The sequence below is a fragment of the Danio aesculapii genome, chromosome 1 (genome assembly GCF_903798145.1).
Source record: "Danio aesculapii chromosome 1, fDanAes4.1, whole genome shotgun sequence".
Taxonomy (NCBI): domain Eukaryota; kingdom Metazoa; phylum Chordata; class Actinopteri; order Cypriniformes; family Danionidae; genus Danio; species Danio aesculapii.
Window position 1 is genome coordinate 2572469 of NC_079435.1, and position 26726 is coordinate 2599194.

The window sequence follows — 26726 nt, forward strand, 5'->3', positions numbered from 1 at the left end:
GAGCCAGTCCAGTTCATGACTCCATGCCATAACCAGTTTCAGAGCCAGTGCCAGTCCACATGACTCCCCTCCAGAGCCATTCCATAACCGCCCTCCAGAGTCAGCCCCATTTTTGCTCCTGCCTGATCTCCTGTCCCACCGGATTCATACTGGTTTCTTGTTCTGCCAACTCTATGCACCTGCCCTGGCCACATAACTTGCCGCCCCCACCCTGGCTATGCAGCATCACTGCTCCTGTTCTGTTCTTCTCCATGTAGCCGGTCCACCATTCCTCCTCTTTTGTTTGCCTTTGCTGTACCTCCCTGATGGACTCTTTCATTTGGTTATTTTGTTTGTGAGCATCTGCACATGTGATACAACTCTTGCCTTTCCCTTTTCCTGTAGCTAGCACTACTCACTATTTCTAACAGAAATTGTGGTTCATTTTGTCATGGGTGTGTGCATGGCCAAAAACGTTGGCTTTTCTTGCATAAACAACATTTTTGTTGAGTCTTTAATAGTTTTTCTTTGCAATTTGTAGCGAATTTGCTGATTTTTTGCCCTGCAACATTTTCAAAAGACACAAAAAAATACAAAAATATTATATTATATTATATTATATTATATTATATTATATTATAGAGTCATGAATGCTGCAATAAACCACAATGCTTGTGTTGTAGGTGTTTCTATGATGATGTCAGTCAGAATGGCTCCTCCTCTTCCTCTCCTCATTCTGCTTATGATTCACAGTGAGTCGTTACTGTTTCAGTGACACATTTGTAAACTTTTGTATTATCTTTTCTTTAACATGAACTCAGAAATTTTGCACAAAAACATTTGGGTTTCAGGGATTTCTTGTGGTGATTGGGGTGTGAGTTATAGTGCGCCACACTGTGCACTAAAGAACTCAACAGTGATAATGAGCTGTAACTATACATACCCTACTGGACATCAGATCAAGAATGTTTTCTGGACAAAAGAAAAAGACAGAAAAGAAAAGGAGGATCATCCAGATCTGTCCGAGGACCCTGAATACAGTCAGAGGCTTCAGTATCTGGGAGATAAACAGAGGTACTACACCATCAGATTGAGTCAAGTGACAAAGAAGGACGAACACCAATATTTTTGCAGAATCACTACTAACCAACCAGGTGGCAAATGGATTGATGTTTTAGGAGTGACTTTTAATGTCACAGGTGACTTTCCTGAGGTTTCTCTCTTCTTGTGGTCATTATGTAGAATAATAATCAGTGTATGAGAGCAGCACTAGATATAATGTGTGTGTTGTGTTCAGATCTTCAGCTGGAGTCTCCTGAGAGAGTGACAGAGGGAGATTCAGTCCGTCTGACATGTAAAAGCAGCTGTAAACTGACTGACACACCAACATTCATCTGGTACAGAAACTCACAGCTACTGACTGAAGGAACTATTGGAAACAAACTCATCCTCGATCCAGTCAGAAGAGAAGATTTAGGCAGATATAGATGTGCTGTACATGGACACACACTCACATCACCTGAGGTCTATCTCAATGTCATGTGTGAGTGCAGATTTGTAAGTTCTTCTAAAGCCCCTTTCAAATTACATGATTTTTTTGTTGTGAGAATTTGTAAGTAACAAATAGGCATCGGGATGCAAAATTCAATAGTTTCTTCTCATGTACTGTGTCAAAGTGCATGAGAACTTTGTCTACTATAGTTATGTCATCATACCATGTCATCATCACAGTAACTCATAATTCATTCATTCATTTTCCTTCGGCTTAGTCCCTTTATTCTTCATTGGTCGCCAAAGCGGAAAGAACCGCCAACTATTCCAGCATGTTTTGTGCAGAGGATGCCCTTCCAGCTGCAACCTAGTACTGGGAAACACCCATACACCCATTCACTAAGGCCAATTTAGTTTCACCTATTGCGCTTGTCTTTGGACTGTGGGGGAAACCGGAGCACCCGGTGGAAACCCACACCAACATGAAGAGAACATGCAACCTCCACACAGAATTGCCAACTGGCCCAGCCGGAACTCAAACCAGCGACCTTCTTGCTGTAAGACAACAGTGCTAACCACTGTGCCATAATTATAGCGTAATTATTGAACATTTTCACCTCATCGTCCATAACGTTTTTCATCACATTGGTAATCAATTGGCCAGTATGAGTACAGAATCTCTTCAGTACGCAGCTTTTAAAATGGCAAGACCAATAAGAGAGGACTGCTTCCAAACATAAGATACCTTTGTGGAGTTTTGACAACAGTATGCTTATATGACGTATTATCACAGAACTACCACTACTAAAATAAAAAGATAAATGCTGATCAGTATCATTCTGGAGCCTGGTGAGTGAGTACTGAGATTATCCAAATACAAAGACATTTATAATTTGAGCATATTTTTGACAACAGAATGTGCATCGTAGACATCACGCAATGATTGGTCATGAAGCAAGATGTAGTCTGCCATATTTTGTACCTGAGACACCTAATCTAATGAAGTGACATAAAAAAAATTCACAACAATACAAATGGTGTAATCTGAATTAGAGCTCTAAATGTTGCCGAGCTCTAAACTTTTAATTATGACCATTTCAGACCCACCAAAGAGCGTCTCAGTGTCCGTCGGTGGATCTGCTGTAATGGAGGGAGATTCAGTGACTCTGAGCTGCAGCAGTGACTCAAACCCTCCTGCACAAATCAGCTGGTTTAAAGAAGGAAATATTGTAGGATCTGGACAAATCTTCAGCATCTCAAAGATCAGCTCTGATGACAGTGAAAAATACAAGTGTAGAGGCATCAATGAACATGGAGAGAAATACTCTGATCCTGTGACTTTAGATGTCCAGTGTGAGTGTATGATCATTTTTTGTGGTTAAAATTATTGTATTGTTTTTTAAATCTCTATAATGAATGGTCATTTTTGTCCTTTCCAGATCCTCCCAAGAATGTCTCAGTGTCCGTCATTGATTCTGGTCTGCTTTGGTTTGATTCAGCAAGTCTGATGTGCATCAGTGACTCAAACCCTCCTGCTCTGAACTTCAGCTGGTTTGAGGAGAATCAAAGCTCAGCTGTTGGATCTGGACAGAGTTTCAGTGCAGTACAGAGTGGACGCTTCTACTGTGAGGCTCGCAATCCACATGGAGCTCAGAGATCAGACGCCGTCACTGTCACTGAAACAGGTAAATTGAAATTCTTTGCTGAACAGATCCACCAATGTTGCCAGTGTGGGTGGTTTTGAATTTGTTTTTGCGGGTAAAAAATTTGGGCGGTTTTGCAACGGCAACGTTCTTCACAAACCTGTTATAATCTTCCAAAGAGATGCCATAGCCCTGTTCTTCACATACAAACGCTTACAAAAGTTGGGATCTCCCAACGAGACACCCATCCCCACAGATCTACGAATTGTTGGGTGGTGCTTTTTGGTTTTCAGCGGGTTTTGGATAGTTTTTGGGCTGGAATCAGTCAGCTACATCTGGCAACACTGGACGCTCATAAATGATCATAAAAGTCCTCATGCTGCAGGTGTGAGGAGGTTTGCTGAAGGTGCAGCTGGCGTGCAGTGAAGGGTTTGCGTCTTTAATAAACTACAACAGTCTTGCGTTCATTGAAAATTAAGAAAGATTAATAAATATATAAGAAACACTCCCCTAAAAGTAACATCGTGTCTTCAGTTTCGGGCTCAGGAGCGCTTTGCATTCACACTGCAAGTGAACCGCGCTCTGGCACACCACTTCCGACCGGGCCAGGGCCGGCCAAGTGAACCACGCCTGAGCCTGATTCAGAGCACTCACACTTCTCAAACGTATCGGGAAACACACCTGGGCACGGTTCGGATTGCATAGTGTGAGTGCGTCCTGAGAGATGTCATGACAGAGCTAGAGGGATTAACTTGAATCTTTTATGGCTTGCTAATTTGCCTCTCTTTTAGGACACCCGGTGCTATTCTACATAGCGATTGGAGTGGTTTGTGGAGCAGCGGTTTTCATCACAGTGGTGATAATTTGGTAAGATGTGTGTGAAGCTATGCATTTTATCACAGTGGATGTTTCTAATTTCCAATTTCCATCTTCTATATCCACAATGAGAAAGTGTGAAATTCACATGATGATAGAGTAAATCCTGTATTACAAACAAGAATACATTAAAATAGCAGTGGCCAATCTCAATGGTTAAATGATGAATGTGTAGTAAACATCGAGGTTCTGATTGGTTGTTAATATGTGAAATCATTCTCTTTAAAGGGGAATCAGGAGGAAGACTCAGAGAAATGGCAAACAGTCTCAGGTCTGGAAATTACTCATCAGAATGGGATTCAGAATGTTTATGGGTTGGATAAAGACTATTTTCTCTCTGTCCTGTTTTTCTCTCTTGTTTCTGTCTCGTGGTAAAGCTGAATCATTCCAGACTTCAGGATGACAGGCGTAGAGCTTGTGATGTTGATTTTAATCAGCCTGTATATGAGAATGCAACGGTAAGGCTTTTAGCTGATGCTTTTCTATAAATAATGAAACTCTTTTCACTTTAGAGAAAATAAAGGATATGCTCCGCAATGCTAGTTTTAAATATCACATGTTTGGTGTCCAAATTTTAAGAATTTGTCTCTTTGTCTCTTCATCAAGGCTCTTCAAGTTACCTCTGACCACTGTAAACCTGAATTAGACTCTTCTGTGTATGAAAACCTTCCAGTAAGTCAAAAACTAATAGCCTAAAATCTAATGTCCTTGGTATTTTAGTTACAAATGTGATTAATCATATAAACTTTTTTTTTCATTCAGAAAAACAAGAGGATGATGTAGTCTTTTGGACACACAGCGAACAGTTCACAGGGTAACACTTTATTTTGATGGTCCATTTGAGTATTAGTAGACTGCCAGCTTAATATCTGCTGATACTGCTCCTTCGACCGACATTTAACTGACTATAAGAAACTTTGCAAGTACATGTCAACTTAAAATAACCCCAACCTAACAGTCTACTTATAATCTAATGAGAATTAGTTGGCATGTAGATGCGATGTAACTCAACAACCGGATCATCAAAATAAAGTGTGACCATTCACAGCCTTTATTAATGTCACTGTGTCAAATTTATAGAAGAATGGAAGCTAAATGTTAATCAAAATAAGCAGACATGTGTCTCTAACTCACTAAAATGTGACTGTCTTTAATTTCCTCAAAATAATACCTTTATTTTTTCACGTTTTTGACCGCAAGTTTCAATGTTTCCTGTGGAAAGCAAGAAAAGAATGGCTCTACTTGTATAATTTAACATTTTTGGGTCAATTAACACATGAATAATAGCATATCCAACACAATCTCACGGCAATTCGTAACTTTTTGATGTAGTGGCTAATTCGTACGAATTCGTACGATCTAATTCGTACAATTTAGTACGATTTGCTCATCCGCCAATGACGGTTGGGTTTAGGGGTGGGGTTAGGTGCCACGCCTCCTTTTTAAAATCGTACAATTTCGTACGACTGAACTCGTACGAACTCGTACGAATTAGCCACAAAACAGTCAAAACGTAAAATACTTACGTTTTCTCGTGAGATCAGGCTGGCATATCAAATATTAAACAGCATTACATTAAAAGACTGAGAGAGAAATGCTTTGTTTTATTACTTAAATAATTACATTATTAATCTTGATTTTGTTCTAAAAACATGTAAATAAAGTTACTTACCTTCTACTTTGGCTATATGTTTGAATTTCTTTATTGATAATGAAAATCAATCATCTTTCTCTAAAAGAAACCTTATAAACGTCTATTAGACATCTAAACATAGCTGAAATAAGGCGATACTGTAAAACCCAACAGTCAACTTTATCAAATGAAATGAGTGTAGTTGACCTAAAATTGGCTGAAAGTTAATTCTACTCATTTTAAAAGAGTTTTGAAGTCAGTGTTGAAGGTAATGAGTTAATTAAATACCTCATTACTTCAACTTAAATAGAGTAAGTTTACAGTACTCATATAGATTAGCTTTTTAACTCAAGTGGTTTGTAGCAACCGGTTTCCTCAAACGGTTTGAGTTGCCTTAGCCCAGGGGTCACCAAACTTGTTCCTGGAGGGCCGGTGTCCTGCAGATTTTAGCTCCAACCCTAATCAAACACTCCTGAATGAGCTAAACAAGGTCTTACTAGGTATACTTGAAACACCCAGCCAGGTGTGTTGAGGCAAGTTGGAGCTAAACCCTGCAGGGACACCGGCCCTCCAGGACCGAGATTGGTGACCCCTGCCTTAACCTATTGGGTTTTACAGTACTCCGTTAGTTTGAGGGTTCATTGGGTTTTACAGTGCTCAAATTGCTTCGTTTACTCAAATAGATTAAGTTCACTGTACTCATTTGGATTAGTTTTAGAACTTAGATGGTTTGTTGCAATTGGTTTCCTCAAACGGTTTGAGTTGCCTTCACTCTTTGGGTTTTACAGTGTAAGTTTGGGCTGTCATTAATATGTTATATATTTGATGACTAGTCTACTTTTTGGCTATTTTAGATGTCTGTTAGATTTTCACTGACAGCCCAGATTTAGGTCCAAAGCCAATTCTATTTTTGTACCCCTTCCCTTGGCCCTTAAAACCGAGGGTGAAGGGGAAGAGCTTCAAAATTTACCCCTAAGAATTGGGACAGCACTACAGCACCTGCACACATCATCATATGCCATCACGATCTCTTGCTTCATATGAGATCAGACGATCGCGACTGCTGTAGTAATTCCAGTTGTGTTGTTTTTTGGTTTTTATCTTCAGGAAATCACTGAAGGCATATATTATGTTATCATGACGATCTAATGTGGCAATAAGATCATAACTATACTGTGTATTTACACAGTGGCCATATTCATCATGTAAACACACAAACAACACTAACATTATAGCAGACACTGTAAACAGCTCATTTACAGCCACTAGACTTTTCTGACAGGGTATTCGAGTGTCATCGAGTGTCAGAATGTTGTGGGACTGCTATACAGGAGTTATGATTAGGGATTGCAAATTTAGCGGTTTTTATTTTAGCGTTTTTTAAAGCATGACTGTAAAAGAGGAACGTGGTTATGAATTAATTAAAACATGTGCTTGTTTGTTGTAAGAACTTGTAATAATGACAAAAAAAATACAAATTTGTGGATCTCCTTACTTCCGGGTGCAGCTATCCTGTCATTGTGGCTGGTGTATTCTGGGAAATTTTCTTACCCCTTGGTTTCGAGTGTGGTTCTGAAAAATCTTCATTTAAAGGGGTATCTATCCCTTCCCCTTAGCTCTACGCCTTCAAGCTAAAGAGAATTGGGACACCCCTACCCCTTCACGTGAACGCACAAAACGAGGGGGAAGGGGTATAATTGGGATTGGACCTTAGTCTTGTTTTGGCCAAGGTATGTTTAGATGTCTATTATATAGAATTTTTTTCTTTTCATTTTATAATTTTTCTGTCTTTATTTCTATAAAGCATCAGTGTAGATTGTGTCAAAGCATTTACTATAGCTCTTTAAGGTGCAGTAGAAGATCTGGCCAAATGCTAACTTTACTTGGTAGCAATCGATATGCATGTCCCTCCTTGATGCAAATTACGATCCATAGCCACACCTCCCGAAGTCCCAAATGAGAACTGAAATGACCCCAGGCAACATTACCTCATGAGTCATTCACTGGTGAGAAAACTGTATGTTACTTTATAATTCTCCATATACAAACTTTTTGAAAATGTATGTATATGTGTGTGTATGTATGTTTGTATGTAACCCTCTACATTGGTGTGCTTCCCCAAAATGTCTCTGTGTTGTGTGTATGTATGATAAGATAAACAAGACTGTGGTTGAGCCAAATACAGCAGCTTTCCTTTTAATAGACTCCTCTCTTAATTTTGTGACTCTGACAGGAGAAATGGCACTGCAACTTTCCCACAAGGATGCACAATGCACAATTAAACCCTAAACAATATGCTCTGCCACATGGAAACAACCAAAATATCAAAACTATAATCCATATACATATCTGTCTAAAATAAGCACATCTACACATTGGTTAATGCCCTAACCATAACATATCTCTTAAAAATAACATGGATGGCCAATATTATTGACAAAATTCTAGATTCTGTGAAGAGCAAGAAACAACCCTCCTTACCTTTCCCACAAGGAAACACAACTGAGGCCAAACAACAGCCCATCTCCCTAACACAATGCACAGCTCCCCCAGAGGACAGGAAGAGATATAACATCTTCCCTCTATATATTTATATATAGAGAAAGAGAGAGAGAGAGAGAGAGAGAGAGATAGAGAGAGCACTGTCGCCTCACAGCAGGAAGATCGCTGGTTAAAGTCTCGGCTTGGTCAGTTGGTGTTTCTGTGTGGAGTTTGCATGTTCTCCCCATACTGGCGTGGGTTTTCTCCGGGTGCTCCGGTTTCCCTCACAGTCCAAACACATGCACGATAGGGGAGTTGATGAACTAAATTGGCTGTAGTGTTTATGTGTGTGAATGTAAGAGTGTATGGGTGTTTCTCAGTTCTGTGTAAGGGCATCCGCTGTGTAAAACATATGCTGGATAAGTTGGCGGTTCATTCCGCTGTGGTGACCCCTGATGAATAAAGCTAAACCGAAGAAAAATTAATGAATGTATTCAGAATTTGGCATTTCTATCAATATTTTCTCAAGCCGTACTTTAAAATGTGCATTAATGAAGGATGATGGAAACCCAGCTAGTGTCTGTGCTGTGGAGGATTTAGCTGTCTGTTCGGAATTTGCATAAAGGTTTAATGCAGTTCGCAGGCCTCTTATAAACACACAAAAGAGGAAGAGAAACCAAGAGTTTAGGTATTACCTTAGGTCTAAAATCTCAAATCCAATACATTATTAATATTTTTAAATGGTTTTGGCTGCATCTGTCCACTTTCTAAACAATCATGTCTAAATAGAAATAAAATGCATCTGAAGATCAGAAATGCTTTGAATATGTGGTAAAGGCTGTGTGTGTAGCATCTGCTTTCACTTCCTCTTTCTTTCTCTGTTTGACTAACTCAGGCACTGCGGGATGCTTCTTGATTTGCCTGGGCTGTTTCTGATCAGATGTTTTCTTCATGTGGTGAGTGTAAGACATACTTATATCAAGAAAAAAGGAAGATAGAGTTGTTCAAGAGAAAGTGTCTCATGGCTGTACACCTCTGTTCACACGGCTGATAAACGGTAAGGTAAGTTTGTAGTTGTTAACGTTCTTTATTATCTTTGATTTGTTAAATGTCTTCATCATTTGATCTTAATTTGTATTGTAATTTATTGTCGCTTTTTATTTACTGTTTTATCTTTTGGTTGCTTTGCTATGATGTACCTTAAATGTCAAGAATGATGTCTTTAAAAGTCTTTTATTATTACTCATTAATATCATATACATGAGGGGCAGCACGGTGGCGCAGTGGGTAGCACTCTCGCCTCACAGCAAGACGGTCGCTGGTTTGAGCCCCAGCTGGGCCAGTTGGCATTTCTGTGTGGAGTTTACATGTTCTCACCATGTTGGCGTGGGTGTGCTCCGGTTTCCCCCAAAGTCCAAACACATGCGCTATAGGGGAACTGGGTAGGTTAAATTGTTCATAGTGTATGTGGGTGAGTGGAAGTGTATGCGTGTTTCCTGGTGATGGGTTGCAGCTGGAAGGGCATCCGCAGTATAAAACATATGCTGGATAAGTTGGCGGTTCATTCCGCTGTGGCGACCCCTGATTAATAAAGGGACTAAGCTGAAAAGAAAATGAATGAATTATCATATATGTTTAAAACAGAAAAATCTGGAAGTTTTGAGACTGTGTCTGACTACAGTACAGCGACGTGACTTTATTTGTTGACTCCATTGACTTAGGCTACGTTCACACTGCAGGCAAATGTGGCCCCAATTTGATTTTTCCCCCTCATGTGACTCATGACAGTGTGAACAGCCCAAACCACATGGAATCTGATCTTTTCAGATCTGTGCCACTTTCATATGTAGTCTTAAATCAGACACAGATCTGATGTTCTGCAATGCCACTGCAGTCATTCATGTGACTTAATCTTCGAGGAACATGCGTCATCATTCTGTGCTGCAGACATCATCTACTCCTCAGCAGCATAGTAGAATGGCACACAGGACGATTACTTTACCTCAGATAGTCGGTTGTTCATTTTGAGAAAGATTTTGAAGGCAAAACTGGTGCTTGTTAACCAATATGGTTAACCATTGAGGCACGGGTTGATCGCGAAGCTGAAGAACATCGTGGGTGTTGCGTATCAGGAATCTATGTGCAAAGGAGGGGGAACTTTCTCACATAGAGAAAAAAGGGCAGGTGATCGAGCACCCAAACCCCCCTTGTGCACGTGTCTCCTGTTTACAATGAAGTAAAATTAAATAACTAAAGATAAACCAACTCTGCCTTCAGTTTAGTCTGCAGCTGCTTATTAACCCCTGATGACCGTACACCAGTGGTCAGAAAGACGCATGCCACGCTTGTCATAAATCACAAATGATCAGTGTTTTCAGTCACAAGGGACTTATTTTAGATTTCAAATGCCGAAATACACAGTAGTAGCAGAACAACCCTTTACAGTTGATGAAATACACCACGGTTGTCTGTGAAAAGGTTAGTAATTATATAAGCATGATCTGACTGCGTGCTTACTTCATACAGTATACACTTTGTGTGCATCATTAGACATTTTGTGCTCTCCGTAATTGTATTTCTGCGTATGCGGGTCAGTTTAGGATCATGATATGCAAAAAAATCAGATCTGAGAAAAAATCTGATTTGAGCACAAAGCCTCATAGTGTGAACGCAGCCTTAGATGCATCGTTTATTTTAGGTTTAACTAAATTTGACTTGTATGTTATGTGAATCTCCGGAAAAAAAATAATTCCAGGTCATATTTTACCTGAGAATCATAGGATTTATTTTAGACATTTGTCAGGATCAAAAATTATTCCAAGATTCATTTTCTGAGATTTTAATGTTCCTGCAGCAAGGGAACAATACAGAAGAGACACAAGAGGTTCCATTCTGGTTGCTCATGTGGCAGTCCTTCGAGGCAAGTTTTTATACAGGCATACAAACAGATGACGATGCACTGGGCTCTATTTTTACGATCTAGGCTAACAAAATCTCACGGCAATTCATAACTTTTTGATTTAGTGGCTAATTTGTACGAATTCATACGATCTCATTCGTACCATTTAGTACGATTTGCTCATCCCCCAATGACAGTTTGGTTTAGGGGTGGGGTTAGGTGCCACGCCTCCTTTTTAAAATCGTACAATTTCGTACGACTGAACTCGTATGAATTTGTACGAATTAGCCACTAAACTGACAAAACGTAAAATACCTACGTTTTCTCGTGAGATCAGGCTGTCTAGGCACGAAGTCTAATACGCAGGGTGCAAAAGCATCATGGGCATGTCTGAATCCACTTTTGCCATTTTAAGGATGGAAGAATCTGCATTGCGCTGCGGCGCATGGTCTAACAGGGTTGAGCGTATTCTCTTAATGAGTTATAGGTGTGTTTTGAGAATAAACCAATCAGAGTCTCATCTCTCATTCTCTTAGAGAGTCAGTTGCATCATGCCATGGTGCATTTGCTATTTACATGACGGACTTTGTAAGTGGAAAAACTGAACGCTTCACTAGAGAGAAAACAGTTAAACAGAGCATCTGCAGTGCGAGGATAACGAATGAGCCTCCTCCAATCGGCCTTTACTTTCACTTTCTCTCTTTCGTGGATAAGGAAACATGTTGTACGCACAGACATCCATTAGCCTATACATAATTAATTTCGTTTGTTAAGCTCAAAGATTTGTTTCAAAACTATTTCTAAATTCAGTTCTAATTTTCAGCAAATGAATAAATTAACAATAATAACGAAGTGTGGTCAGACAACTGAGTTATGTAACACACATGCTGTGCCCCTTATGGTCCAAAACCTGAAAGGTGGACAAATCCAAGCTTGTTTTTTAATAAAACAAATATAAATATACATATAATAAATAATACTGCTAATAATAATAATAACTTTCCCAGTGATGGGTTGCGGCTGGAAGGGCATCCGCTGCGTAAAAACTTGCTGGATAAGTTGGCGGTTCATTCCGCTGTGGCGACCGCGGATTAATAAAGGGACTAAGCCGAAAATAAATGAATGAATGAATAATAATAACATTATACAAAAGCAAATTGTTGTAAATAAACTGAAAAAAGCCCCCCGAGATGAAGAAGGCATGGAGGCTGTAATTCTGCAAATCTTTTTCATCTGTAAAGATATTTGTGTACTTCTGTAGATCCTGCGCGTTTTAAGCAATGTATACGTGTTTAGGCACGCAACTAACGCGCTCTGTGTTGGACTTTAGACCTGCTTTAGACCTGTTCCTCAAAATAGCAATGCGCCAACAATGAGCCTTAACACACCTCTTTTCTAGAGCGAAACACCCATACTCCACAAAGTGGCGCAAACGGATTTGCTATTTAAACAACGTGATGCAAAACGGGAAAATTAAGCTTGAGCTGGTCTGAAAATAGCAACACGTCATGGCAAACACATCTCATGCCTTACTGCGCCGGGTGTATGATAGGGCCCCATTGTCTTTAATCATTGGTCTAAGCAGTTTGTTTGGTAGAATCCTATAAATCATATAATTAAATCATTGTCAGCACAATATTTCTGCAACTGGCACATTCTAACCATTCAACTGATTGAAAACTACAGTGAAGCATGTGATTATATCTAACAACATTAAAAAACGTGTGATTTTTATACTTACAATGGGAACGTTGTTATATTTTATGTTGAGAAATTATTAATTGTTGGGTCAGTTGGCGTTTCTGTGTGGAGTTTGCATGTTCTCCCCGTGTTGGCGTGGGTTTCTTCCCCCACAGTCCAAACGCATGCGCTATAGGGGAATTTATGAACTAAACTGGCTGTAGTGTATGTGTGTTTCCCAGTACTGGGTTGCAGCTGGAAGGGCATCCGCTGTGTAAAACATATGCTGGAATAGTTATTGGTTCATTCTACAGTGGTGACCTCTGAAATAGAGACTAAGCTGAAGGAAAATGAATGAATGTTCTTGATTAATTTAATGAGTTTCACATTTCCCGAGGTTGAGATATAATAATAATAATAAGTGGCTGTTCATCTCATCAGTTGTGTTGTAGGAGTTGCTATGTTGATGCCATTCAGAATGGCTCCTCCTCTTCCTCTGATCTTCCTCATCTTTGTGATTCCGGGTAGGTCTGAACTAATTGTGCTTTTTCAGCATCCTCCAGCATTACAGACACAACTAAATTGAATTCAACAATTTAATTTCAGATGTTTTCAGTGAAGGCCAATGGGCTGTGCATTACAGTCCCTCATATATCTGTGCACTAAAAGACTCATCAGTGAAAATCAGCTGCACTTATACATACCCTACTGATCATCAGGTCATGAAAGTGTTGTGGAACAAAAACCTTATAGAACATGGAGATGAGCTTGCAGATCTGTCTGTGGACCCTGAATACAGTCAGAGGCTTCAGTATGTGGAAGATAAACAGCAGAACTGTACTGTCAGACTGAGTAATGTGACAAAGAAAGATGAATATGAGTATTATTTCAGATTCATTACTAATGTAACAGGAGGAAGATGGGTTGGCACTCCAGGAGTGCGTCTCTCTGTCACAGGTGACTTTCCTAAGGTTTTTTCTCTTCTTGTGTGCATTATGTAGAATAATAATCAGTGTATGAGAGCAGCACTAGATATAATGTGTGTGTTGTGTTCAGATCTTCAGCTGGAGTCTCCTGAGAGAGTGACAGAGGGAGATTCAGTCCGTCTGACATGTAAAAGCAGCTGTAAACTGACTGACACACCAACATTCATCTGGTACAGAAACTCACACACACTGACTAAAGGAATTATTGGAAACAAACTCATCCTCAAGCCAGTCAGAAGAGAAGATGCAGGCAGATATAGATGTGGTGTACATGGACACACACTTAGATCACCTGAGGTCTATCTCAATGTCACCTGTGAGTACAGAATCTGAGAATTTAGATTGTGTTGAAGATTGAAAGACCAAATTGGCTAGAATGTAAATTATTTCCGTTAATATGGTTTGTATTCAACTGGACTTCTAGATCCTCCAAGGGAGACTTTTATAGTCATCAATAGATCTGCTGTAATAATGTCTGGAGATTCAGTGACTCTGAGCTGCAGCAGTGACTCAAACCCTCCTGCTGAAATCAACTGGTTTAAAGGAACACAACATATTCGATTTGGACGAACATTCAACATCTCAAAGATCAGCTCTGATGACAGTGGAGAATACAAGTGTAGAGCCAAAAATGAACATGGAGAGAAAAACTCTGATCCTGTGACTTTAGATGTCCAGTGTGAGTTTATGATCATCTACACATTGTTACAACTTTACAAATTCACTGTTTTCTAACATCTATTGTGGATTTTCATTTTTAGATCCTCCAAAGAGCGTCTCAGTGTCCATCAGTGGATCTGCTGTAATAATGTCTGGAGATTCAGTGACTTTGAGCTGCAGCAGTGATTCAAACCCTCCTGCAGAAATCAACTGGTTTAATGGAGAAACATCTGTAAGGTCTGGAAGAATCTTCAACATCTCCAAGATCAGCTCTGATGACAGTGGAGAATACAAGTGTAAAGCCAGAAATGACCATGGAGGGAAATACTCTGATCCTGTGACTTTAGATGTCCAGTGTGAGTTTATAAGGGTTCAGCTATTCGCAGTTACAAAGATGGTATTAATTATATTGGTTTCTTTTTTCTTCTTTTTCAGACGCCCCCAAGAGCACCTCAGTGTCTATAAGTGGATCTGCTGTAATAATGGAGGGAGATTCTGTGAGTCTGATGTGCATCAGTGACTCAAACCCTCCTGCTCTGAACTTCAGCTGGTTTAAGGAGAATCAAAGCTCAGCTGTTGGATCTGGACAGAGTTTCAGTGCAGTACAGAGTGGACGCTTCTACTGTGAGGCTCACAATCCACATGGAGCTCAGAGATCAGACGCTGTCACTGTCACTGTTAGAGGTGTGTATCATCAATTGGTAATGTGATGAGTGTTTCAGCTACTGGTGAACTCTATAAATACTACTTATTGTCATTTTGGGTTTGCAAGGTTCAGTACTTGCTGTAAAGGTGCTTATAGACATTATGGGGTTGGAGGGGAATTTACAATAACTAATTACAATAAAATAATTATTGTCCTGGATTTAGTAATTCAAACGGCACGGTTTTAGCTCTGATTGTTTTGTGAGAACATCAACAAATGCCTGAAATAGAAACGCTTTCTAAATTTGAAATTTAGCCTTCGCTAATGGTTAGGACCATCTTAAAATGCTTAATGTCTAAGCACTGCCTTAATTAACTGATTGAGATGCATTCTTGCTTTGGTTCTGTCATTTTAGATGATGATAAAAACATCTTTCACTTGTTTTGTTGTAGGAAGAATGTTTGTGTTTGCAGCCGCTGGAGTGATTGGTGGACTGGGAGGGTTGCTCCTCATTTTCATCATTGTTTTCATGTGAGTCCATGAGAAAAATAAGTGTACCAAGCTAATTCATATTTATTGTGTTGCCCAAAGTAATGCAAAAGTTGTGAAATAAACTAATTTTGAGAGGATCACATGCTTATGATTGATCGCAGCTGGTCCTGCATTAGCCAATTTATGATTCACCAATCAGACCATTCCTAAGTCACCATAAATAACCTAAGTTCAATACTACAGTCATCTTTGTTTTGAAGAATCCCCCCTACTCCTCCTCCTTTCCTAGATGGGTGGCATGGCGGCCAAGTGGTTAGCACTGTTGCCTCACAGCAAAAACGTCACTGTTTCTAATCCTAACCAAGCCAGTTGACGTTTCTGTGTGGAGGTTACATGTTCTCCCCATGCTCACATGGGTTTCTCTCCGGGTCCCCCGTTTCATCCCACCATCCAAAAACATGCGACTTAAGTTAATTGACTTGAATCCAAATCAGCACCATAGACGTGCTCCTAGTAAGTAGTTATCTCTTCATAGCAGTCCCTAATTGTTCATTAGCTACAAACAGCAGTAGAGTTCTCGAGATCTGCCTGAGTTCAAACTCCCCTCTCGCCTTGCAAACGGGAGGGAGCCCCGGGCTCGAGGATCTTATGAGCTCAGGGCTCTCTCCCAGGACAGCATGCCAGAAAAGCTTTATAATCAATCATCAGCTAAGTGTGAACTCTTGAATTGTGCATTTATTATATTGCAGGAAGAAAAAACACAGATCTGATGGCAACACACAAAAGCAGGTGAACTACGGGATTGGTTAATACTACAATCACCACCAAATCTGCCTTGAATAAAGTCTAAAACGGAATATTCTCTCATTTTAGGATGATCTGTATGTCAACTTATCGGGGCAAGTCTCAGCACAAGGTGGTCTTCAGCCTAAATCTGATCCTGCTAATCAAAGCGAAGGCCTGTATTCCGTGGTGACCCTCAGCAGATTCAATAAAGGTCATGCTGAAGGAAAAACGTCAGATTCTGAAGATGAAGACGAGATCCAGTATGTTACCGTTCGGCATCACAGAAACGAGAACGAAAGCCAGTATGTCAACTTTAAAACAAACCCATCTGATGCAAAAATCAGGTAAGAACTAATCAAACACAATATATTACAGTTAAACTCATAAGTAATGTGGTTGTTACATCAAAAAAACATCAATAATTGATCATTTTCACTGCAAATTTTGACCCTCAACATTGGAATGCTCTGTTTGAGTGGGCGTGGCCAATTGTAAACTCAAACTCAATCGCCCACAGCTCTGATTGGCTGACAGTTTTGCATATTAACAAGTCTAAACAGGCAGTGGAGTAGAAGTAGGCACTGATCTTCTGTGGAGGAGGCGGGACTTATCCACACTATTACATCATAAAGCAGAACATTCCAGAAGCTGCGGTTTAATTAGACCGACTTCAATTTGAGCTGCTTTTAGAGAAACCACAAGTGTTGAGTTCTGAAACTTACAGGATGTTTTAATAGCACCTTGAGCTCTTACACACCAAACGATCAAGGGAGTTTTGGTTTTTCATGTCATGCCCCCTTTAATAGCTATTCTAAATACACCTGTGTATTAGCTGATCCATCACTGATGCATTTATATCTCTGAACTTTTTATTTGACAGATCTGCTGATCAGAGTGTGGAGGATCAATCTGTGATTTACAGCACTGTCAAATGAACCACAGATCAGTATACTGCTGTCACTGGGAAAACAGGTCTTCATGATGATGATGTCTCCCTCATGTGGTGGGACTGTAGCACTGCTGATCTAATGCTGCTTTTCTTTTTATAATAATATACTTTTTTGGCCAATCTTAATGCAGTATTTCTTTCTCATTCACACTTGCTGCCTGATCTTGGATGCACAAGACTAGAGACGATTCTGGATAGATGATTTAAGAAGAATTTATATTCATCAATAAACACATTACTTTCCTTAAAAGATCAGCAACACATTTAGTAACACAAGTGTCTTAAATTTTGTAATGTATTACTTTTTTTCCCCAAAACCGCTGGTGGTGAAGAGATTTATTTATTTATTTTTGTGATATTATTGCATGAGCTATGTAGGAATGTCTTTTAAACTGCTTGTATTTTTAATCTGGCTCCCTCTGCTGTCTAAATTAAGTAAGTGCATACCAACTGATACTGTTTGCTGTTAATTGTGGAGAGGATAAAAGAGACGGAGACGAGAAAGAGGAAAGAAAACTGCGGAAAATTGACCACAGGCTTTGCATCCCAGTGCTGTTGTTTATTTGTATTTTCTTTACTTTCGCATAGGGGTGATGATATATTTATGTGATATATTATATAATATATATTTATATTCTGTCAATAAGCTAATCGGTGTACTTTGGCTAGTCGACATGTGTTAGATCTGTATGAATAGTTTCAGCTGAATCTTGAAAAATTCAAAACTTTGACAAATGTCATCCAACTAAGCAGACACACACTGTCATAAGACCAACATAAGCTCATTCTGAAATTTGGCCCTATCTACATTTCTGGAAATCGCGAATTATGTAGCCAAGAAGTACGTATGGCTGCATGTCGGCTTTAAAATTAATGCTACGGGGCGGTATGATGCTGCTCATTTTCACGTTTACCAGCTGACTGCTCTGTATGGACGGCTTTCCCGCTGTTACCACTTTGTTCAGTGGATCACCGTGTACGTCGGCGGACTTGAGATGCAGGGAGGAATTGACTACGACAATGGTGTTCAAGTCTGGCGAAGAACGCTTCCAGGAAGCAGGTAAGGCAAAAACAGAAGCCAAAAAAATAAAATAAACAAGTAAATAACAGGGTGAGAATGTAGTCAAATCTGAAAACTTGGCGAGGGATTTTCTTTTTCTGGATTGCTTTTGAAAACTGTTGGTTGGGTTTAGGAAAGGAGGGGGATGGGTCAGTTGATCGGTCAGTCAATCAGAGTAAGGGTCCATTTATTCATGAGAGATATTTGAGATGTGAAAAGCATACACGGCGGCCTCTGTTGGATTCGCGAAAACAAAAACTGCAAAAAACGTAGCTACTGGGACCTATTTGGTGCTCTCCAGAAATGTATATAGGGGTAGGTTTTCAGAATGAGCCTGGGTAGCATAAAGCTGCAGTCACACTGCACTTTTCTCCCTATAGACTACCCTTCATACGCACGCGAATGTGTCCGGTAACGCAAGCTCGTGCCACAAGTTTCGCAGTTCGCTGCGTTGAAAAGTTCAAGCTTGGTGAATTCTGACACATCACATGATTGCGTGAGACCAATCGAAGATCAAAACATGACCTCTCTAGACAGAAATTCAAACCAATCGCTCCCTGTTGTTAATGTCTAATAATTCTTCTTTCATTTTTGCGGCGCCGTACGACAGAATTTCGCACGCACAAACTCTAAAGTGACCGCAGCATAAGACGTTAATGTTAGGTTAGATTCAGGTTGTGATGTCGGGTGAACAAAATGTATAGCCAGCGTCTGAGGACAACGTTATTTTGATCTTCAATGATGACCTCAAAGGATGTTGATATTTGGTGATGTTAGGTTGTGTCGGAAAATGACAATTTCCAACGTCGAGCCAACATCTTAAACCAACAACATATTGACGTCAAATACTGACATTTATGCATCTGGCAACCAAAATCCAATCTCTGATCAATGCAGGGGCACCGCTGGCCTTTACGGGACCTCTGACAACCTTTCACGGATGACAGTGAAGAGCGGGGGAGGTTGTTGGGTGTCGCAGACAGAAGTAAAGAGCGGGTGGGGTGGGGTGGGGTAGATGTTTGGGCCCCAAACTATATCTGTGGGGCCCCAAAACTGCAGGGATCCTTATAATTGTCCTAACTTCCCCCCCTCTAGCGCCGCCCCTGGATAGATGTCATAGTGGTAACGTCCACACAATGTTAAGCTGTAATATTATTAGATGTTTATATTTGGTTGTTTTTAGGTTACGTTGAAAAGTGACCAAAATGCAAAGTCTGTCTGATGTTGGATGCTGGCGTCGGTCTGACGTTGAGTTCTGACATCAACCCTATTTTCCAAGCCAGGCTCATTCTGAAAGCGTACCACTATTTACATTTCTGGAGAGTGCCAAATACGTCCCAGGAGCTACATTTTTTGCAGTTTTTGCAAATCCACCAGAGGCTGTTGTGTACAGGTTTTGAGATCCTAAATTTCTCTCACGAGTGCCATTCGTGCCTGCTGTTCTCACATGAATCTATTAGAGACCGCTGTCGACTGACTGACTGACTGACTGACTGACTGACCCACCCTCCTCCTTCCCTAAACCCAACCAATAGTTTTAAAAAGCAATTCAGTATATATTTTATTTATAATTATTATTTACCTTTTTTGGTTTTATTTTAATTAAATTTTGTTCATTTTTGTTGATTGTTTTATTTGTTGATTGTTTTGTGGGTTGTAAAATGTAAAATGCTATTTTCAAGAATAAAAAGTCCATGACAAAAAAAAAAAGAAAAGCCCTCACCTGATTTTTTTTTACCATGTTTTCAGATTTTACCACATTCTCATCATGTTATTTACTTGTTCGTTTAATTTTTTTTGGATTCTGTTTTTGTCTCACCTGCTTTCTGGAAAAATTCTTCACTAGGCTTGAACCCTGTCATCGTCATCAACTTCTCTCTGTGTCTCAAGTCTGACGTACATGGCAAGCTACAGGGCAAACTGGTAACAGCAGGAAAGCCGTCCATCAGAGATAAGCAATCAGCTGGTAGTGTGAAAAGGAACGGCGTCATACCACCCTGTAGCATTCGTTTTAAAGACGAAATGCAGACATACGTACATTTGGCTACATAACTCACGATCTCCAGAAATGTATACAGGGCTACACTTTCAAAATGAGCCCATGATTCGATTTTCATTTCCACCCAAATTGCAACGTCCCCTGTCGTTGGGGTTAAACATCAGTCTGATGTCATGTTGACGTCCTGTGCCTGCTGGGAACGCTGTACTGATTTTCCACCCATTTTTAATGTTACTGTCTCTTTGTCTTTTATTTGGTTTCTTGTGTTTGGTTTAGAGAGGGATGTGGGTACGTTTTGTTGCTTTTTTTTTTTCAGTTTTAATTTGTTGGCTTAGTTTGAATAGTAGTTACTTTTAGGAAGATTTCCATATTTGATTTGTATTGTGGTCTTCTCTCTTCCTGAAGCCTGTATTAAAATTCTGTAAATAAATGTATTTTTTCACTTTTTCACTGATAAGTTTTGAATATCTGTCATCCTGGAGTGTTTCCTGCTTTAACATTAGACAGAAAAATCTAATAGTCGTCTAAGAATAGTACAGGAACGAATGACAGCATGTCTGTCTAATCTGTCTATTTGAGGCCTAGTCCACCTCTACATCTATTTAGATAGAAAGGCTTACCTGAGACCACTTGTTTGTCTGACGTTGTTCAATGTTTAAAGAGCCCATATTATGGGTTTTTGAAAATGCCCTTCCATATAGTGTGTAACACAGCTCTAAGTGAAGTGAAATATCCAGCTAAGGCTTAAATCTGTAAGTGTACAGTGTTTAAAACTATTGATTCATCTATAAAAGAGTCGACTCATAGTGCTTCAAACGAGTCGTCTTGATAACGAGTCATTAAGTGTTTCGTGATGACGCGGCTACGAAACACAAGTAGTTGCGCGCGCAAACGCGGGAGATTTGAAACCTGCGGCCCCGCCCACTAACAGAAAAAAAGTCACACACACACAGAGACACACACAGACACCGGTCGAATGAAGTCACGCTGTGCAGATGGATATTATTGACAGTCCACCCAAAGATGAAACCTCAGCAATATAGCCCAGTCGCGGTTGAAATCGAAGACCGCGGGTGGTGAGGGAGGTGTCGCCAATGTGTGTGTGTGTGTGTGTGTGTGAAAAGAGGAGGTAGACTGTGATGGGCTAGGACATCTCCTCGCCAGTTCTTGGACCTTTTGCATAATAAAATAGTTAGTCATCAGTATTTTCTAGTCCATCGTCTGTATTTACATTCACCCACTGGCAGCCAAAATCCACTATGAAGCGTGTGTGCACTGTGACTACTTTTATATTGTTGATTAGCAGCTGGGCATTTCACTCTGTCTCGCGCTGAAGCCTGTCAGTGTCGTCGACCAATCACAGCAGGCTGTCATCGGTCCAATCAGCGCAGATTAGCTTCGCGCTGAGGAGGGGTTTAGGAACAAATGAATCACTGAAGGATTCATATGGGAGTCGCTGGGATAATTAAGTAAAAATAAATGCAGATTATAAGACCATAAAAGTGTTTTATGACCTTGCATGCATATTAGACTGTTGTTGGAGACCCTTACAATCAAAATACGACCCTATTTCATGTATAATATGGGCTCTTTAAGGCAGCAGTTCTCAAACTTTTTAGCCTGCGACCCCCAAAATAACAATACCAGTTACTCACGACCCCCAATATCCTCTCAAGTGGTTATATGTAAACCTTGCACACAACCGTGCACACACCAATAAGCACAAGTCTATTCATTGTTTATTTTTGGAGAACGCCACTCGGAGACCATCCTCTATGTTCAGTTGTGGTCTGTATTTATTTTAATGCCGTAAAGGTGTCAGAAAGTTTAATCTGGTGCCATAAAATCAAAGTCTGATGCTATTGCTGTGTCTTTAATATAACGTAATCACCCCTGGGGTCGCAAAAACAAACCATTTTGAAAGGCTGATGGCTTTTTAGCTGCATGTTGTTTTTTAATGTTTATTATTAACATGTTAATAATGTTACTATAACTATTTTGTTCTCCAGTAGGTTATGGATAAATTATGCTAATTCTTATAGTTTAATAAAATGTTGATTTTTTGGAAATGGCCAAGCGATCCCCCATCACTGTCTCGCGACACCCCGAGGGATCCCCACCCCCACTTTGAGAACCACTGGTTTAAGGTAGATACGATTAATCGATGTCATTTTAAGCTCATTTAAATATTAATAATAGCCTATGGGCTGGAAGTTTGTATTAGTCTGACTGAAATCTTACACCTAAAGCCTCTGCTGAGTGAGAAGAGAAACCTCAGCTGACTTCCTGTTTCTGGACACGCACATGCACTGAATATTATGTGCTCGCATTTAATAATAGATTTCATAAACATTCATTCTATTACAAATGCAGAAAGTATTGATTTTAGTTTGTCACTACTGAAGCACAATTTAGTAAAACAAATCAAACGCAATCATAAAAAATCATGTATAGAAGCACGTAGTGATGCAACTGAACACTGAAGATGATGCAGACGCTTAGTATATGATTCATGTGTGCAACAGGAAGCAAAGATCGAGTCGTCATCATCATCATCATCATATTCGGGACTTCACAAAATCTGTCAATAATTCCACACAGAAATCTGACATATGGCCATATTTGATAGCTAATATATTTGCAATTCAAATGGTTGACAATATATATGCACATTTTTGTTACATTTTGAACTATTTATCGCATATATGACATAATTTATATATATATGCTTACCAAACATGAACTTGTACGTCATATATTTCCATATATCAGACATCTATATGGACCAGATCCATGTAGGCCCTCGCATGTCTGAGAATATATTTATAAACATCTATATTTTAAGACAGGTTACTCCTTTTTTTTTCTCTCTGTGTTAGTGTGGGTTTCCTCCGGGTGCTCCGGTTTCCCCCACAGTCATATGCGCTATAGGGGAACTGATTAACTAAATTGGAACTACATCACTCTCGCACTCATACTGTAATGTACCATAGCAGTAATAGGTTGCTGCTGGAAGGGTACTGCGTAATACATATGCTGGAATAGTTAGTGGCTCATTCTGTTGTGATAACCCCTCATAATTTGACTAAGAGAGGGACTAAGTCAAAGGAAAATTAATAAAGTAATATATATATATATATATATATATATATATATATATATATATATATATATATATATATATATATATATATATATATATATATGTGTGTGTGTGTGTTCATTCTTCTATTCATTTATCTTCTTTTTGGCTTAGTCTCTTTATTAATCCGGGGTTGCTACAGTGGAATGAACCGCCAACTTATCCAGCATATGTTTTACACAGTGGATGCCCTTCCAACTGCAACCCATCTCTGGGAAACATCCATACACACTCATTCACACTCATACACTATGGACAATTCACATATTCACATATAGCGCATGTTTGGACTGTGGGGGAAACCGGAGCACAGGGAGAACATGCAGGTTTGAACCAACAACCTACTGCGTCGCTATATATATATATATATATATATATATATATATATATATATATATATATATATATATATATATATATATATATATATATATATATACAGTTGAAGTCAGAATTATTAGCTTCCCTGTTTATTTTTTTTCCAATTTCTGTTTAATGGAGAGCAGATTCAACACATTTCTAATCATAATAGTTTTAATAACTCATCTCTAATAACTGATTTATTTTCTCTTTGTCATGATGACAGTAAATAATATTAGACTAGATATTCTTCAAGACACGTCTATACAGCTTAAAGTGACATTTAAAGGCGTAACTAGGTTAATTAGGCAGGTTAGGGTAATTAGGCAAGTTATTGTATAAATTAAAAATATAGCTTAAAGGGGCTAATAATATTGACCTTAAAATGGTGTTTACAAAATTAATAACTGCTTTTATTCTAGCCGAAATAAAACAAATCAGACTTTCTCCAGAAGAAAAAATATTATCAGACATACTGTGAAAATTTCCTTGCTCTGTTAAGCAATATAGTGAGAGAGAGAGAGCAAGACTATTGTTGAAAGTATATATAAAAACAGGAAATGATGCGGTGCTGGTTATAAATGAGGCTGGCAGACTCTAAATCTTCCTCATGTGTCTTCTGGTTCAGTTGATGAGCTGTCCTGCAGTGTGATAGGTAATGATCAGATTATTCATATAATCAATTTTGATTTATTTTATATTTCATTAATATTTCTGATGTTTTTAAAATCAGAAATGTTTAACATTCATTTTTGATCCAATAAATGCACAGTTTTGATTGAGTATGTGAAATTTTGAAGTGTTTTTTTTAAAACATCCTATAATAAACCTGTTGTATTACTGATATAGGTGTTGTCATGGTGATGATGATGTCAGTGAGAATTGCTCTTCTTCCTCTGATCTTCCTCCTCGTGATTCACAGTGAGTTTGTGTTGTGCTTTCATTTGCTCTTCTGCGATATATAATAGTGGGTTGTTTATTTGTTCTGGTTATTTAATTTAAATTATATACGTATATTAAAAACTGACAGTTAATCAGCATGTTGTGTCAGTAGTCTTTTTAATAAGTTGTACTATTTCCTCAGCTGTTGAATTCTGCTTTTCTTCACTTTGATTATCAGGCGTTGTTTGTGATGGTGATGATGATGATGATGAATGGCGTGTGAAGTACACTCCTCGACACATCTGTGCACTAAAATCCTCCACCGTGATAATGAGCTGCACTTATACATACCCTAAAAAACATAAGGTCATGACAGCATTCTGGACCAAACACCCTCCAAAACAGGGTCAAGAGTATCCCAATCTGTCTGTGGACCCTGAATACAGTCGGAGGCTTCAGTATCTGGGAGATAAACAGCAGAACTGCACCGTCAGACTGAGTCATGTGACAGAGAAAGATGAACACATGTATTATTTCAGATTCACTACTAATGTAACAAAGGGAATGTGGATTGGCACTCCAGGAGTGAATCTCTCTGTCACAGGTGACTCTCCTGAGGTTTCTCTCTTCTTGTGGTCATCATGTAGAATAATAATCAGTGTATGAGAGCAGCACTAGATATAATGTGTGTGTTGTGTTCAGATCTTCAGCTGGAGTCTCCTGAGAGAGTGACAGAGGGAGATTCAGTCCGTCTGACATGTAAAAGCAGCTGTAAACTGACTGACACACCAACATTCATCTGGTACAGAAACTCAGAGAGATTGACTGAGAGAAGCAATGAACTCCTGCTGAAGCCAGTGAGAAGAGAAGATGCAGGCAGATATAGATGTGCTGTACATGGACACACACTTACATCACCTGAGGTCTATCTCAATGTCACCTGTGAGTACAGATTCTCTCATTATGTGAACAGCTCAAACTTTGTGAACATCCTACATTAGCTGAAGTGTGTAAATGCTGAAATGTTGTTTCATGGCTAGCACATCAACATTTATATAAAAGATATTTCCTCTTTCCACATACTATGCACTTGGTAAGTCGTGACGTGTGGTAAACTGTGGTTTCCGGGTATAAGCCACTCCTCATTTTAATAGAGAAAATATTCATTTATGACTTTTTTTTTTTCTTTTCGCGATCCCACAACATTCTGACACCTAATGACACTGGAATCCCCTTTCAGAAAAGTCTAGTGGCTGTAAATGAGCTGTTTACAGTGTCTGCTATAATGTTAGTGTTGTTATTGGTGCGTTTACGTAGATGAATATGGCCACTGTGTAAATACACAGTACAGTTATGATCTTATTGCCACATTAGATCGTCATGATAACATAATATACGCCTTCAGTGATTTGCTGAAGATAAAAAACAACACAACTAGAATATCTACAGCAGTCGCGATCGTCTGATCTCATATGAAGCAAGAGATTACGATGACATTTGATGACGTGTGCAGGTGCTGTAGTGCTGTCCCAATTCTTAGGGGTAGATTTTGAAGCCCCTCCCCTTCACACTCGGTTTTAAGGGTCATGGGGAAGGGGTATAAAAATAGAATTGGGATTGGGCCTCAATTGACCCTAGTGTATGTGTGTGGGTGAATGAGAGTGTGTATGGGTGTTTCCAACTACTGGGTTTCAGCTGGAAGTACATCCGCTGCATAAAACATATGCTGAAATAGTTGGTGGTTCATTCCGCTGTGCAACCACTGATAATCAGGGACTAAGCTAAAGGAAAATGAATTTATATATATATTGAGCTACACTCCTATATGCAGTATTTTCAGTTATTACAAAAATGTAAAGGGTTATTTAAAAGTAACCCTGTGATTAGCGAAGATGTCTGAATTGAACACACTCTCAAACTGGAATCGTAGCAGAATATCCTGTGATGTCCACTTCTCAGGGAGCTTTGCACGGGGTCACGAGAACCAGGATTGAAAACTGCTGGTTTAAACAATGTATTAATTAGATAATCAACAGCTTGTGGTGTGTTAAAACAATTATTAAAGCTGTCTGGAATACTGGC

At 39.3% G+C, this 26726-nt stretch overlaps 1 protein-coding gene across 1 annotated transcript; it reads left to right on the top strand.

The window, feature by feature from the left end:
* Positions 1 to 670: 670 nt before the first annotated feature.
* Positions 671 to 15038, top strand: LOC130220879 (B-cell receptor CD22-like). The gene is made up of 7 exons (XM_056453170.1): positions 671 to 731; positions 831 to 1178; positions 1277 to 1522; positions 2572 to 2823; positions 14093 to 14347; positions 14430 to 14684; positions 14764 to 15038. The coding sequence occupies exons 1-7, from the start codon at positions 671 to 673 to the stop codon at positions 15036 to 15038; spliced, it is 1692 nt and encodes a 563-aa protein (XP_056309145.1).
* Positions 15039 to 26726: the final 11688 nt, after the last annotated feature.

Bases quoted from the DNA above. Each gene is read 5' to 3' on its own strand.
- LOC130220879 (XM_056453170.1), top strand. From the start codon at position 671: ATGATGATGTCAGTCAGAATGGCTCCTCCTCTTCCTCTCCTCATTCTG. The intron at 1,523-2,571 runs GTGAGTGCAGAT...TGACCATTTCAG, and splicing joins GGTCTATCTCAATGTCATGT to ACCCACCAAAGAGCGTCTCA. The intron at 14,348-14,429 runs GTGAGTTTATGA...TTTCATTTTTAG, and splicing joins TGTGACTTTAGATGTCCAGT to ATCCTCCAAAGAGCGTCTCA.